General features: G+C 46.1%; 1 protein-coding gene across 9 annotated transcripts in view; it reads left to right on the forward strand.

Annotated features, from left to right (window-relative positions):
* The first annotated feature begins 670 nt into the window (after nt 1–670).
* Nucleotides 671–16,280, forward strand: part of LOC309690684 (uncharacterized protein) — a 35,188-nt gene continuing 19,578 nt past the window's right edge. The window contains exons 1-6 of one of the 9 annotated variants that reach the window (XM_082507940.1): nt 671–783; nt 13,816–13,958; nt 14,377–14,535; nt 14,616–14,753; nt 14,839–14,916; nt 15,029–15,087. In XM_082507940.1, the coding sequence (XP_082364066.1) occupies nt 14,395–14,535; nt 14,616–14,753; nt 14,839–14,916; nt 15,029–15,087 (416 nt within the window). In that variant the 5' untranslated portion in view covers nt 671–783; nt 13,816–13,958; nt 14,377–14,394. The other 8 variants (XM_082507939.1, XM_082507936.1, XM_082507935.1 and 5 more) reach the window with 8 other exon arrangements.

Consider the following 16,280-nt stretch of genomic DNA (forward strand, 5'->3'; position numbering starts at 1 on the left):
ACCCTTAAATTTCTCCAAGTAGAAATGTATGTAAAAAAAAACAAAAAAAAAGTTTTTCAATTTTTTTGTAGTTTATTGCACTTTTTTGCAATTAATGTAGTTACTATGGACTTAATGCAGACATATTATTAAAATATGGGCTATAACAGTTGTATTGATGTATAGCAACTTGAAATGTTCCCAAAAATGGCACTACAGCATGTAAAAAAAAATAATATAAGCTCTGGCGGACTTGGTTCTATAGTAGGTCTTAAAGGGTTAAATAAATATCGTTAAATAATCGAGATCTCAATTTCAGTGAAAATAATCGTGATTATCATTTTTGCCATAATCGAGCAGCCCTAATTGAATGTAGTTAATAGTTTTGAATAATGATTACTGATAAGTGAAAATAGATGAGGAAAGTCGAGATCAAACGGCCTTCATCTGTCTCTTTGGTTTGTATCAGTTCGAGGTAATGGCATTTGGACTCAAGAATGCAGCCGCTGACTTCCAGAGACTGATGGAAATATTTCTGGGGATTTGCAAGGGGATGACATTATCATCTACTCCCCCGCTCTGGAACAGTATACTTCAGACATCCATGCTGTCCTGGATAAACTATGTGAATCTAAGTTAACTGTCAAAATGACAATTTTTTGGACCTACCTTAGGTTTTTGGGACACCGTTTCTTCTTCAAGGGTGGACGTGGGTCCTGAACAATCCTGAAAAAGAAGATTTCCCTTCTCCTTGAAACATAAAGTAGCTGCAGGTGTTCCTGGGAATGGCATGAGCAGTGTTGGGTAAGTTACTTTAAAAAAGTAATTAATTACTAATTACTTAATCAATATTGTATTTAAAATACTTATTTTATATTGTATTTAAAATACTGTATGTAAAATACTGTATTTAAAATACTTTAAAATACTGTGTCTGAAAAGTAACTTAATTACTCAATAAGTAATTTAACTAAATACTTCTTAAAATCCCTCTAAACCTTGAGTGGACAAACAATAGAAATTAAACTCTTTAAATAATATTTTTTTAAAGACGGAGACTGTACAGTACGCAGCGGCAGCATCTCTTCCACAGTATAGGCTGCAATCATTTTTTTAAGCTCACCTTCAGACGCTGCTGAAGTAAAATCAAGTTTTGCCCGTGTGAAATGCACTTCACACACGCACAGTTGTTTGTCGCCAGATGCCACGTTTATTTCTAGTTTTCATTTATTATGATAGTCCACAGTCTGACAGCTCCGGTCTCAGCTGATTTCCAGCCTCCCCTCCGCTCCTCGTCCCATCATCAGTCCAAACGCCATCAGCTGTTCTCACCTGCATCTCCAGCACCGCCCCGTTGAGCTCACTGCACCACTCCTCCCCTGCAGCCGCACCCGGGACCACACCTCCGCCACAGCCTGCTTAGCAGGAGTTGCCGCGGTGTTATCCATGGATGATGAACAAGAATCACTCAGAAGTGTTCGTCTATGCCAGGGGTCTGCAACCTTTAACACTGAAAGAGCCATTTGGATCCGGTTTCCAGAAAACTCTGGGAGCTGCAAATACTTTTTGACATCTAAAATGAAGATAACACTGTATATATTCTTTTTTACCTTTATGCTTTGTGTGAACAACTAAGGTGTGTTGCTTATGAAATCCATGAAGTGCTACAGAGAAAATTACATTTTATTTATGTAATTAACACATTTTGAACTCTTAAAGAAATATAACAAAAGGAAAGCTGAACTAAAATGATCCAGCAAACAAAAACTGTTGTGAGCCGCCCCCCTCATATCGCCTTTGGGCTTTTGGAGCCTTGACCTGACTTTTAAAAAAATAATTGGAAAAAAGCTCGATGCTGCTAAAAAATGAAAAATAGATATTTGCAAAATTCTGCCTAAATATGTATTTTACCTGGTTAAGGTGTGTGGCGGGGCGTGATCTGCAGCACCGCTGCAGGGGAGGCGGACGCACCTGAACGGCACCCGCAATCACGCCTCACCGCCTTAATCTCTGTGCTCTCTCTGCTGTTGTTGATGTGTGTCGGGCTGTGAGCTGAAAAGCTACAGCCGGCTGTGTGCGCACAGCAACCGTGTGTGAAAAGTGGTCAATAAAGAGATGCGGAAAAGGATGTTCATGGAAACATCGTTGGGTCTGCCATGATATGTTTACAACGGGACTTCTGCTCTGCGCACAGCGTCTGCAGGTCGGGGCTGTACGAAGTGACTTTCATCTCTACAGGACTGTAAGCTGTCGTCTGTGAGGCGTGTTTGTTTTAACATAGTTCACAGAGGAGAACAGCTGCTGACATAATGCGGATCCCAAGATCCATAATTGGCCTACCTGGGGTTGAAAGTCTCGATAAATGCACGCCGTTTCGGCGGGTACACCGGTGTTATAGGCATGGCCCTTTAAGGATGAAGCCTGATGGGAAATGTATTCGGGATGTGTGTAGCGGGACTGTCTGGTGGGTGTGCGAGAGAGAGCGGAGAAGGAAAAAAAGTAACGGTTAGCTACGGAAGAGACGAAGAGAAAATAAAAGGAATATAATAACTCCCTCGACAGCCAGAGTTGTGTCGGCGATGCTCGCTGTGAGTAAACTGTTTCAGCCCACTGTACGCGGTGTTCGTGCCTTGGAGAAGAAATAAAGTTCGGTGAAGCAGTTTCCTACGCCTCCTTCAATCTTTTTGCTAGCAGAGTTGACCTGTATAGTAAGCTGTTGCCGGCTACGAGTCAGTTACGGAACCTTCAAGTAACTGCCAGAGGTTTCCTTACTGCGGTTCGGGGCCGTGGATCTGGCGCGGTAACACTGGGGGCTTTTTTCCGGGATTAAACTCCGCAAAGTGCCGAGAGAGAGGGAGCGAACTTTTTTTTTCTCTTTTCCCTCAGACGACAGAGAAAATGGCAGCTCCGGGAGATGCTGAAGGGGATGACATGGTAATGTACTTCAGTAAGAGCAGCAACCCATTTTTGTCAGAAACCCCAGAGAGTGGCACAGCTAATGTGGACCGTGCCACTTATGTAAACAATAGAATCCACAGCAGCAACCCCTTCATCACAGACATAGAGTTAACGCCAGCGGCGAGCATAGCAGCAGTCGATACGACAGAGTTTGAGGCTGCATGGCATCTCACCCCGCCACCTTCAGCTCACACCAACCCTTTCTTAACACCAATAGCAAAGCAGAATGCAGCGTGCAGTGAGTTTAAGCAGTTTCAGTGCTCAGACTGCGAATGCCCTGGTAACACTACATCTACACCGATTACAGTGGGACAGCATGGCACACATGATCACCTATCTCGGATTGTTACATCTCTGCCATGCAGCCAGCCATTCACCGCCATGAACTGTACCTGCAGTGTCCCTAGAAAAACACAGTTTACTGAGCCAGCGAAGCTACACATTATGCCGGGTACACCCCAACCTGCGCAATACAGCTATGAAATGCAAGCTCAGGGCTATTTTTCCCCAACACCTCGCATGGTAATACCAGCACCAGATGGGGGGTGTGGGCTTTGTAAGCATGGCCAGGGTCACAGTTCAAAACAAGCCACGCCAGTGCCACGCGGCTGTTTTCCTTGTGCAGTGCAAGACGGTGGTTTTGCAGATTGTAGTGCTGATGAACAGACGAGGGGCAAGGAGAAAATTCCCACATTACAACCAGACCAGTTCGATGGGTCAGGGTCATGGAAAGACTTTCTCTATCAGTTTGAGACCTGTGCAAAGGCCAACTGCTGGACGGAGAAGACCATGGCTGTCCAACTGAGATTCAGCCTGAGGGGCGCAGCTGGAGCCATAATCCACAAAAACCCCAAATCTGCTCGCTGGAGTTACCGGAGGATTGTGGAGGAGGTGGAGGCTGCCTATGGGCCGTGTTCAGAGCATGCAGCAGCCATTGGCATTGAGCTACGGCAGAGAATCAGGAAACCAGGTGAGGCCCTGCACACCCTCAGAGATGATATATATGAGAAGGTTTCCATTGTGTATGCCAACCGCTCTGAGCTGGAGCAGGACTGTATTGCTGTAGAGATCTTCACTAATGCTTTGGCAGATGCTGAAATGGTCCAGAAATTGTTGGAAGAACAACCACGCACCCTGGCAAGAGCCTATGAAATCGCCCACAGGTTCGAGACAACGAAAAGGGCCGCCAGGGCACTCACGCAGCTTATGCAGCCAGGGCCACGAGTCTCTGCAGCACAGGGGGCCCGAACAGCTGCATTACGGGAGAATGTTCATATGCTAAGTTATGAACCACCGGAGAGAGCTCAAAGACCTATCCAGCCTGGGCGCCAAAGCTGGAGCACATTTAACAAGTCAAGCAGGAAGGAGGCTGTTTGCCATAACTGCTCCGGCATAGGACATCTACAGAGGAACTGCCCCTCTCCTCGCTCACCTGCCCAAAAGCCTGTAAAAGCTACTAGAGGCCCAGCCCCTGACCCAGGCACAGTGTTCCACAACGGAGGCCAAGATGTGATGTGTGTCCAGATAGTAATACAAGGACGGGAAATACGGGCCTTGCTGGATTCTGGTGCACGGCGGAATGTGCTGCCCCTCTACTATTTTAACACCATCCCCGCAGAGTCAAGACCCCAGGTGCAGGCATCCATTGCTCAGACTCTACAAGGCATTGGTCCAGAGGGATTGGCCGTCCTGGGCGAGGTCATCCTGCCTGTACATGTGGGGAGCGGTGTTAAAAATTTAGACTTTCTTTTGGCCGACATGGCTGAGGGCACTGAAGTTATCCTGGGGCACCCTTTACTGCAACAATCGTGCGCTTGCTTAGACTACGGCCGCCAAGAGATAACCCTGTTTAATGAAAAGATACCATGCTTTGGCTTGTGCCCTCAACCCCAGGTGCTTGTTGTTAGGGTGGCACGCACTACGGTTTTGGAACCAGGCTGCGAGTATGTGGTCCCCGGGTTTTCCAGCTTCCATTGTGCCGCTCATAGAGACATGATGCTAAGCCCCACAAAGGGCTTTGTGGAGAAGCACCAAGTACTGGTGGCTCACGCAGTTGTGCAACCTCGTAAACCCTCTAGCATCCCAATCAGAGTCTTTAACCCTGGGGCCGCAGCTGTCACCTTAAAGCGTGGTGCCGTGGCAGGGGTTCTTCAGCCGGTGCAGGTCCTGGAGGGGTCGGGGAGTCACCCACCAAGGGTCTTGGCAGCCCTCAAGCTTAATGGTACTCCCCCTGCTTCTGTGCCGAGCCATTTGCAGGCCCTTTACGCCGAGAGCAGCCCCGGTTTGACTCACGTTGCCCGCTGCGATCTGGCAGGCCTGCTGAGGTCCTATGGTGATGTCTTCTCCACTGGCCCAAATGACCTTGGTCGCACTGTTGTTGTCCAGCATGACATCCTGACCACGCCAGGGCCACCAGTTAAGCACCCGCCGCGCAGGATGGCAGGGGACAAACAAATAGCGGCCGACCAGCAAGTACAGCAGAGCCTGGAGGCTGGGCTAGCTCAACCTAGCAATAGCGGCTGGGCTGCTCCAATTGTGATGGTGAAGAAGAAAGACCAGAGTCCCAGACTATGTGTGGACTATAGACCATTAAATGAGCGAACCCTTAAAGACGCTTATCCCCTGCCACGCATCCAGGACACCCTTGACACGCTTTCCACTGCCAAGTACTTCAGTACACTAGACCTGACTTCAGGGTACTGGCAGGTAGAGATGACCCCCAGAGCCCAAAAAGCAGCTGCATTTTGTACCCGTAAGGGATTGTTCGAGTGGAATGTGATGCCGTTTGGACTGTGCAATGCACCGGCCACATTCCAAAGGCTTATGGACAGAGTCCTGGCTGGGCTGCAGTGGGAGACGTGCTTAGTGTACCTAGATGACATCATTGTCCTGGGTCAGGATAGCACCCAGATGCTGGAGCGGCTCGAGCAAGTGTTCATCAGATTGCGTGGAGCCAACCTAAAACTGAAGCCATCTAAATGCTGCCTGTTTCGGGAGCAGGTGGCCTATCTGGGCCATATCATCTCTGCTGCAGGTATTTCCACAGATCCCAAGAAAGTTCAGCAGGTGACGGACTGGCCTGCACCGCAGACCGTCACAGAAGTGCGTCAGTTTGTTGGCTTAGCGTCATACTACCGCCGGTTCGTGGAGGACCACAATAGCCAAACCCCTCCACGAACTCACTAAGAAGTATGCCCGTTTTAACTGGAAGCCAGGAAGCATTCCAGGAATTAAAAAAACGGCTTACAGCAGCCCCTGTCCTGGGTTACCCACTGGACCAGGGTGACTTCTTCCTTGACACTGATGCCAGCGATTGTGGGATCGGAGCAATTCTCTCCCAAGTGCAAGGGGGCGAAGAGCGGGTCTTGGCTTATGGGAGCAGGCGGCTGTCAGCTACCGAACAAAACTATTGTACGACCAGGCGAGAGCTTCTGGCGGTTGTGGCGTTCACTTCCCACTTCAGACAGTACCTGCTGGGTAGGCCGTTCACTGTCCGGACTGACCATAGCAGCCTCCGCTGGCTGACCAGGCTAAGGGAGCCTGAGGGCCAGCTGGCCCGCTGGTTGGAGAAGCTGGCAGAGTATAACTTCCAGGTGCTGCACCGACCTGGGAAAAACCACCAGAATGCGGATGCACTTTCCAGGAGACCCTGCCGCGCTTCATGCCCGTGCACACTTCCAGAGCCCACCATCAACAGCGGCCGGTTCGAGCATAAAGGTGTGCAGTGTAACTTAGAGGACTGTTGTACCAGCATAACCCCCCCAGGGCAGCCCCCAGTGGGGGTAGTGGGGCCTGATGGTACCAATGGGAAAAGCCGGGTAGCAGGACCAGAGTGTGCACCCGTAGCAGCAGTGGACTGTTGTTCTGGTAGTAGCCACGACACCCGCCCAAATATCCACCGGGTGGATGAGTCACATCACACTAGCTTGTTCAGTGGCTGGACCCCAGAACAGCTCCTGGCTAGCCAGAAGAACGACGTGGATATAGGCCCAGTTTGGGAATGGAAAGAAAAAGGGGGAGGTCGGCCAGTCTGGGCTGATGTAGCGGCATGCAGCCCCGCAACCAAAGCCTACTGGGCGCAGTGGAAAAGACTGTACCTAAAAGATGGAGTACTGGTGAGGAAATTCCACTGTACAGAAAATAATGTGTTTTTCCCCCAAATCCTTCTGCCTCACGCCTATCGTTACTCCGTAATGCAGCAGATGCACGATGGCCCAGTGGGTGGCCACTTTGGGGCAGAAAGGACCCTGGCACGCCTGAAGAATAGGTACTACTGGTACAACATGAAAGATGATGTGACCCTGTGGTGCCGCACTTGCACCAGTTGTGCTGAAAGGTCGCGGCCCCTAAAAACCCCCCAGGCAGCGATGGGCACGGTACGTGTTGGCGCCCCCATGGAGAGGATTGCAGTCGATCTGATGGGACCGTTGAACGAAACAGAAAGGCATAACCGTTCATATTGGTGGTACAAGACTATTTCAGCAAGTGGGTGGAGGCTTATCCAGTCCCCGATGGACAAGCACCCACGGTGGCCGAAAAGGTTGTTGCGGAGTGGGTGTGTAGATATGGAGCCCCACAGTCTCTGCATAGTGACCAGGGCACCAACTTTGAGTCAGCTGTGTTCCAGGGGATGTGTGAACTGTTCGGAATCAAAAAGACGCGCACCACGCCCTTTCATCCACAGTCCGATGGCCAGGTAGAGCGTTTTAATGCTACCCTTCAGAAGGCCTTAGCCACCACCGCGGAGCGCTGCCACTGGGACTGGGTTATAATGATCCCATATGCTGTCATGGCTTATCGGGCAACTAAACACAGCTCCACAGGACTGACCCCAAACATGATGCTTCTGGGGCGAGAGATAACCGAGCCTATTGACCTGGTCGCGGGTCTGCCGGCCGACGACACCCCCAACTGCACTGCACCACAGTATGTGGTGCAACTCAGGGAAAGGCTGGAGCTTTCCCACCAACTGGCACGGGAGGCTCTCGGGAAATCTGTTGAGCGTGCTAAGAAACAGTACGATAAGAATATCTGCCAAGTTCAGTATCAAGTCGGCGCTGCAGTGTGGCATCTGATCAAAGGGATCAAGAGAGTGCGGCGCAAGGTTCGCAAGTTTCTGCCTTCCTATGAGGGCCCCTACTTCGTAGTGGGCCTGCTGGATGATTTGGTCTACTGCATTAAAAAGGGGCCCCGAGCAAAGGCTAAAGTGGTTCATCACGACAGACTCAAGCCTTATCACTCACTCAAGAACGCCGTTGGACAACAGCTGGGTCTTCCAAGACTCCGACCAGGCAGCACCTATCGAGGTGCCTCCTCCAGCGCTCGACGAAAGCGATTCTGACATTGATTTCGGTCGTGTTAAAAGGCATGGCCCTTTAAGGATGAAGCCTGATGGGAAATGTATTCGGGATGTGTGTAGCGGGAGAAGGAAAAAAAGTAACGGTTAGCTACGGAAGAGACGAAGAGAAAATAAATAAAAGGAATATAATAACTCCTATATAATAACTCCCTCGACAGCCAGAGTTGTGTCGGCGATGCTCGCTGTGAGTAAACTGTTTCAGCCCACTGTACGCGGTGTTCGTGCCTTGGAGAAGAAATAAAGTTCGGTGAAGCAGTTTCCTACGCCTCCTTCGATCTTTTTGCTAGCGGAGTTGACCTGTATAGTAAGCTGTTGCCGGCTACGAGTCAGTTACGGAACCTTCAAGTAACTGCCAGAGGTTTCCTTACTACGGTTCGGGGCCGCGGATCTGGCATGGTAACACCGGCGAGTGTGACGCTTATTTTGAGCGATGAAAAAATAATAGAATATAACTTAATTTTTATATTTCAATATCACAATAATCTTCCAATGTAGAACTACAAGTTAAAAAATAACTAACATAAATAAAATACACTTCAGCTAAATACTTCTCATTTATTTTCCCAAACCACGCGGAGCCGCAGTATAAGGACTAAAGAGCCGCATATGGCTCCGGAGCCGCAGGTTGCCGACCCCTGGTCTATGCTCTGTGTCAGGCGCTTCAGTAGATTACTCGTGCTATTAACAGCAGCCGATAGTTTTTTCTCCCCAGGACATAGCTTACATATTACTGTAATGTTCTTGTCTGCTTGTTTCAGAAAAGTGAAGAGACGGGAATATGTCCATGTCATAAAACAGCCACTCGCTTTAGAATACGACTGTGCAGCAAACTGCCGCGAAATGACGTACAGCTGCACTACAACGATTTTTTACAGTGGAATACAAAAAAGGCAGGTTTAACACTATGCCTTGACTATGTCTTTCTAGAGCTTATATGGATGAGTCACAGCCCTGTGCTATGGTACTCTGTTCCAAAACAAAACAAAACACTACCCTTCTGAAAATCACTGCTGAGGACATTTAGAAAACTCACCAGGAATATTTTTGTTGTCCAAAATCTATATGACAAAATTGTGGAAATGAAAGAAAATTCTACCTCAAAAATCATTCTTGTGGAAGATAAGGTTTACAACGTAGTTCAGCTACCCCATAAAACCCTATATCAAGTCCATGTTCCAGCTTTCCTCCATCAACAAGTATTTAATTACTTACTTACTACAATAATCTGGTACAGTCCCAATCAAAAGTTTGAGACCACTTGAAAAATGGCATGAAAATCATATTTTGCATGGTTGGTTCTTAACAAGGTTTGAACTAGAGCTTCAACATGCAACAAGAAGAAATGTTAGTGATACAAAACATATTTTTTCAGCACTCAATTTATTGAAAACATCGCTTAAACTGAAACAGGCTGATAATGGAAAAATGGATGGCTGGAAGTAGGTTTCCTTAACCTTATAGCCAGTTTCAGTCATTTGCATAATGACCGAAACTGACACCACTGACTAGCAATGGCCTGTGAGGTCATGATGCTTATGACTATGAGTACCATACACAGAGAGTTGGGGGATGGCTGCAATCAGAGCACTGTAAGATGGTACCCTCTTACCCTCTCTGAACAGAGGAGACCCACTCTTCATGTTTCAGAGTAGATTTGCCAGTTCATAAAACATGTGGCTTGGAATCCAGCTCCTTTATTGAAATTAAGCGCAAATAACACTTCAGCTCCTGTTTCTATGTAAAGTGCAACAAGAAATAAATTAGATAATAAAGAGATCGTCATCTGCTAAACATGTAATGTAACATATATTTGGACATGAACTTATTTTCCTGCTGCTAATTTCTTAAACCTAATACAGAGAAATAAGTACTTAAAATAAACATAATCTAAAACAACCATGAGGCCTCAATACCTTACTGCTTGCTATACATATACACAGTGCATCCACTGAAATGTGAATGCCTTCGTTTCCTCCATGCTGATATTGGAGAAGGTACATATTAGCGTACATCTTTCCCAATCTTACACTGCTGTGATTGTAGTCATTCCCCACCTCTCTGTGAATGGTACTCATAACCACAGGTGGGAAAAGTGCAGACATTCTGTATTTAAGTAGAAGTACAGGTACCTGTGTTAAAAAAATACTGCAGTATTAGTTGAATTACTGAATTAACTTCTTTATGCAAGTAAAAGTGACAAAGTACCTAAACAGGAAAATGGGTACAGTGAGGGGTTAAAGTGAGATCTGCCATGTGGGGGAAACTGTAGTCTTGTCACAACTAACCATAATTTCTAATGTGAGCTCTAGTAGATTTTCTTTGTGTACATGCTGTAATCCGCTGACCTACTGCTCTTTGTGGATTTACACAACTGAATTTGCCACCATGTACAGTTTCAAGAGCCAGCTTGGCTGAGTTCCATTTTCTGCACTAACAGTAAACTTGATAATGTCTTTACACAAGACTATAGTTGGTAAAAAAGGGGAATTCACATTTATTTTCACTGCTGTAAAAATAAAACAGCGTGATTCTAGCTTTGTTTGTTAGTGTGTAAAACAAATCTGACGACAACTCCCAGAAAGCTCAAACTAAGGTGACCCAGCCCCCAAACAACTACAAACCTTTGTTGTTATCACAACAAGCAGTGTTTTGTGCTTAATTACTAAGCAATTTAAACAACCTAATATATGTTAACAGGGTGAAAATAGTGTTTGCTGAAGGATGTACGTCTTAAGGCAGCTGCAAACGCGCTGACAAAGCGCAGAATAAACAGAGAAATGTAAATATTAGTGATGTGCGGATCGATCCTGAAATATCGATTCCTCCGATACCAATCATTTATGTTCTAGAATCATTTCTCACATTAAAATATCGATATTTTAGTAATTTAGGGTAAATTTGTAGTTTATCATTAACAGGAACACAGTGGAAAGAAACTATAACATTCGGATTTTCTACATTCAAAGGAACTACTTCCCCTTCCGCCTTTCATAGTTATGGGCGAAATACGGCTGTATAAATGTCTCGCAGCCGCTGGCGTGCGCACTCACAACAATGGCTGAGTGTAATTGGAGTCATGTGTGGACATATTTTACCTCCACAAACAGCTGAGACGTGGTTTGCGATACATGTGGCAAAAAAGTGCTCCAAGAGTGAGGTGTTGTGGCCATACTTGCCAACCTTGAGACCTCAGAATTATGGAGATATTCAAAAGGGCTGTCACCGTTATTATTGACCGGCCTGGAAACAGCAGGAGTGTCCAAATTCAGAGGTTGCTTCCACCTGAGGACTCGGCCTTCGTGGTCTAAAGAAAGCCGGGGTACGTCATGCGCTTCCTCGGTGGAGTGAAACTCTGCCGTCTGCTCCTTGCTCTCTAATATAACCGGGCGCTGACGTAAACTCTCCACCGTCTCTCACTTCTGTTTAATCATTTTCAGTTTGACGTTTATTCAGCTGTGTGGAATAATAAAGTTACAATTAATTTAATCTAATCTAATAACTTTAATCTCAGCCAAACCGATTTACTCACGAACAAATAAAACACTGAAAAAGCCAACCAATAACATTTTTAAGTTATCAAAGTGACTTGTACATCATGTTTAACCTGAGTGGTGAAAGACCGCGGGGGTTTGAAGACGATGTGTCGGTCGGCTCAGATGTTTGAAGTTCACACAGCTACATCCTCACCTGAAAAGTTTTTTGCGACCCAGGAAGAGAAATAAGAGCAATATTAAAACTAAGTAGCTGCCGCCATTGTTGGAAACTGGAATTGGCAGGGCCGCGCTATGAATTCTGCAATATGGTTTTTCAATTCTGTTGTCCGGGTGGAAAATCAAGAGAAATTCGGGAGAATGGTGGCTCCGGGAGATTTTCAGGAGGGGCACTGAAATTCGGGATTCTCCCGGAAAAATCGGGAGGGTTGGCATGTATAGTTGTGGCAACATCACTAACCTTGTCAAACACCTCAGAGTAAATCATATCACAGAATATGACGAGCGTATGTTGAGACTGAAGAGGAGGACAGGGACAGGTGCTGCTGGGGCGAGACAGACGTCTCTCACAGAGTGCTTTAGTGCTGCAGGCAGGCAACGTGTTCAAATAGGCACAACTTCAGTTTTTTATTTCTATATGATGAACTCTGCATTATTAAGTGATAAGAACAAGTAATCTGATGTCCTGTGATCATGATGACGCTATAATTTGAAATACAATAAATAAAATAAGTTTTTGTATAAAGTATCGGTATCGGATCAGTATCGTCGACACCATCCTGAATACTACTTGGTATCGGATCGGAAAGGAAATCAGTGGTATCATCACTAGTAAATATTTCCTGCCAGCAGGTGTCGCTCAAAGCGGAAGTTTCCGTTTCGGTGGGATCACATGACTGTCTATGTCCGGGTGAGAGGTGAGGTTCTTGGTTTGAATACGCTGACAACACCAGTTTGTGTTTACACTCTTAATGTTTTATTTCTGACATTTTCTGAACGAAGCAACAGTTTAAGGTACGAACGAATGAATGTATGTTTCCTGGTGTTAGCATGCTGGCAGAAGAAGTGTGCTCCCCGTAGTCAGAGGACGAAACGGATTGTTGGAGCCATATTAGTCAGACTCTGGGATTATATCCGAGCAGCTACCTGCAGAGGGGAAAACTGCGCTTCCACGTTAACGAACATCCTGCTCAACAGTCAGGTAGTTAGTAGCTAGCTCATATGATGAGGAGGAAATCACGCCAGACCTGCAGAGAGACCAACCTCTGTTATAAAACGTCCTCCGCTTTATTTTGCTCTGGAAATAACGCTGCATAAGTATAAAACCTGCTTAAAACGATTAAACGCCTCAAAAGTCCTTCATAACCTTTAAAACACGGTGACCGTTAAGCGACGTACGTTGATCGTGACACCCAGTGTCAATAACGTAATGTACACATACGTCTCCATCCGGTCAGCTGCTACGCCAAATATGGATGTGAGCGTTAATGCTTCCCAAAAGCTACGTGGATGTTGCTAATCCTGGTACCCCAGGCAGGTTATTTACATTCAGCACAAATGTAAAGAAATTTGTGTTTTCTCAGTTATTTCTTTATTGTAACAATAATTGACGGCCAAGCATTTCAATAAAACAGAGGCAGTCAGAAGAAAACCGTTTCCTCACCCTGTCAGCAGCAGTTAGGAAGTGCAGCAAGGTTTGCAGGACGATGTGGCCGAAAGCTCTCGACCCAGACCGAACAGACTGCACGCAGCCAGACGGCAGTGCCGGTGTTTGCAACATGTGCACGGAAACCTGAATATGTGAAGGCACAAGTTCAGCGAATGGTCCAAATTCAGAGTTAGGGTTGTTACCGCACCAGCACTGACTACCAGTTAACTTCTAGTGACAATAGCAACGATTAGTTGACTGGTTGTGCACATCCCTAATCTAAAGTTGTTATGGTTGTGTGTAACTTTTAAATGCCCTATTTGCATCAGCCAAGTCAGCGCTGTGTGTTTATAATTTACCTTGATTGTGTTTCATTTCAGTTCAAGGTTGGACACAAACGCCAAACAGTCGTGTGACATTAGTATGTAGTTTTGGAGGCATCTCAGCTTTGAGGGCTGTACCATGAAGTAAGTTCAGCATAGCTAGTTTGGATCAGCTGGCTCGTCAACACCTGAAATCGCAGGTGGGTCTTACAACAGCGGTTTTCATATTTCCTGCTTCAGTCTCTGCGTGCACTTGCATAAAATCTGTGTGAGACATGTAAGTTTAGTTCTGCACAGAATGAACTGATTGTGTCCCTCCAGCTATGTCAGAGACATGAGGAGGAGTGGGTGATGGAGATCTGTGAAGACCATACAAAATACAGCACAAAAGATTTGCTGCCTTTTCTCCTTTGCCCCATTGCGCGCGCGCACACACACACACACACACACACACACACACACACACACACACGGTCGAATAAGAAAGCACCTTTTTTTTTTGCCAAAAAAAATTTATTGTTTATTTGTGTGTTCCCCCCCCCCCCCCCCCCCCCAAAAAAAAAATGTAATTAATTCACTCATTTGCTAAAGTCATGTGTGTCTCCTGGTGCACTGCAGACAGGTGGACTTCCAAACATGGAAGAAGAGTTGTTGATAGGCTGGCAGGAAGAGAAGCTGCATCTTAATCAGGAGGTGTGTCGGCTGCAGGAGGAGCTGGCAGAGAGTCATGCTGAAAAAGATGAGCTGGAATCCAGGAACAGAGCTCTGAAGGACAGGGTGAGAAGGGGCAGGGGAGTTTTGCTGATCATTAGACGAAGTTAAGCCTTTACATCTTTCTCTCTCCATCCTCCCACCAGCTGTGGCGGTCGTTGTCTCCCTCACTTGCTCTCTCTCTGCAACTAGAGGGTGAGCAGAGGGAATGGAAGAAGAAGGTAAGGGAGGGGAGAGAGAGGGAGGCCAGGCAGGCCCTGCTGATCCACAGGCTCCAGAACAAGGTGAGGCCAAACAGTAGTGCTGTACTCATAATTGGAGTAGATGCAGTGGGAGATGGAAAATATACTGATTGTGGTTTTATTGTAGGTGTTGGAATACAGAGAACGATGTCAGCATTTGGAGCTTCGGCTGCAGGATAATCATACACAGATGCTCAGCACCGAGGTCAGACTCAAGTAATAGTATTTGCAGTACCACTAACACACTGTCTGCTACGATACAGTAAAACTACCACAGTGAGTGTCGGCATACAGCTGTTGTGTGTTTGCTTTAACAGAGAATCATAGATGACTCTCTGGAAAGCGCCGTTCTCAGACTGGAGGAGGAACAACAGAGGTAAGTGGAGATGTCTGTCTGTGCTGGGTTAGACCTGCTGTGACCACATGAATTTAGACCCTCAAGTTCTGGTGACACGCCTGTGTTTGGAAATCAAAGCATGTAGAACTTAGAAACTATGATTCCCACAGTGTGCTGTGCATTGTCAGTATGTAGAAAGTACTGTGTAGTTTGTCTAATGAGCCTGGAAAGAAAAGCGTCTGGACTTCTTTAAGCTGCAGGTGTGTGCTGGCTCAGAAAACGTCAGACATGCGAGTTACACCTTACAGCAGGTCTCCAGGGGAAGAAATAATCACCTGTGACAATCTCTGCTTCATACCAGCAAACGGTGGGAACAGTACAGAGGAATAAGCCCGAACTTGCCCCGCCCTCGTTCGTCTTCGGGATCATTTTAAATACCACAGGTGTCATCATTTGCTGCCGTTTAAAAACAGCATCCTCACTAACCTGTGGCATATATCCATCTGTGCTGATCTGACTCTGATCGTCAACTATAATCAGAATCATTTATGATTTTATTCATTTTTGCTCAAAAGTAAGTTAATGTAAAAGAGGTCGCATTGGCCTTACATGTAAAATGGACTAAAGAAATGGTGTGATGGGGTGAACTTTGACCCCAGAGTGTGATTATGTGCTTATTCAAAAACAGCATTCTGACTAAGGTTCAGCATACACCACTCTGTGCTAAGTCAAAGTATTTCCTGTTATTTTCAGTCAAAAACAGGGTGTCTGTGTAGAAGGTCTGCAGGCCCCAAACTGCAAAACGAGAAGAACATGAAACACAGCATTAACAATTTATACTGTATAGTTTAAATAACTGGGATCATTTTGACCCCAGAGGATAAAAGCAGGGCAGCATCAACAACTATTTATTGTTCTTGCTTTTAAGATGCTTCAGAAGTTCTCATCATTTCAAAATTGTGCAAACGTTTTCATGCAGCTGTGCACCAAAAGTGAAACTCTGCAAAGTTATCAGTGCTAATTACTGTCAAATCATTTTGCTGCTTCCTCCATGCCAGCCTCAGGCATTGTACATTTATGTGTTCATCAGTGTTCATGTTGGTCTGAATACTGAATTTTACAGAACACAACAAGCGATGTCAAAGTACAGAGAAGCTGAGGAACAAAGCTGTCAGGACCAGCCTGATGTTAGTTCACATTTATTATATAGTTCAGTGTAGTTTTTATACACG

The sequence above is a fragment of the Aulonocara stuartgranti genome (assembly GCF_965226115.1).
Source record: "Aulonocara stuartgranti genome assembly, chromosome: 16".
NCBI lineage: Eukaryota > Metazoa > Chordata > Actinopteri > Cichliformes > Cichlidae > Aulonocara > Aulonocara stuartgranti.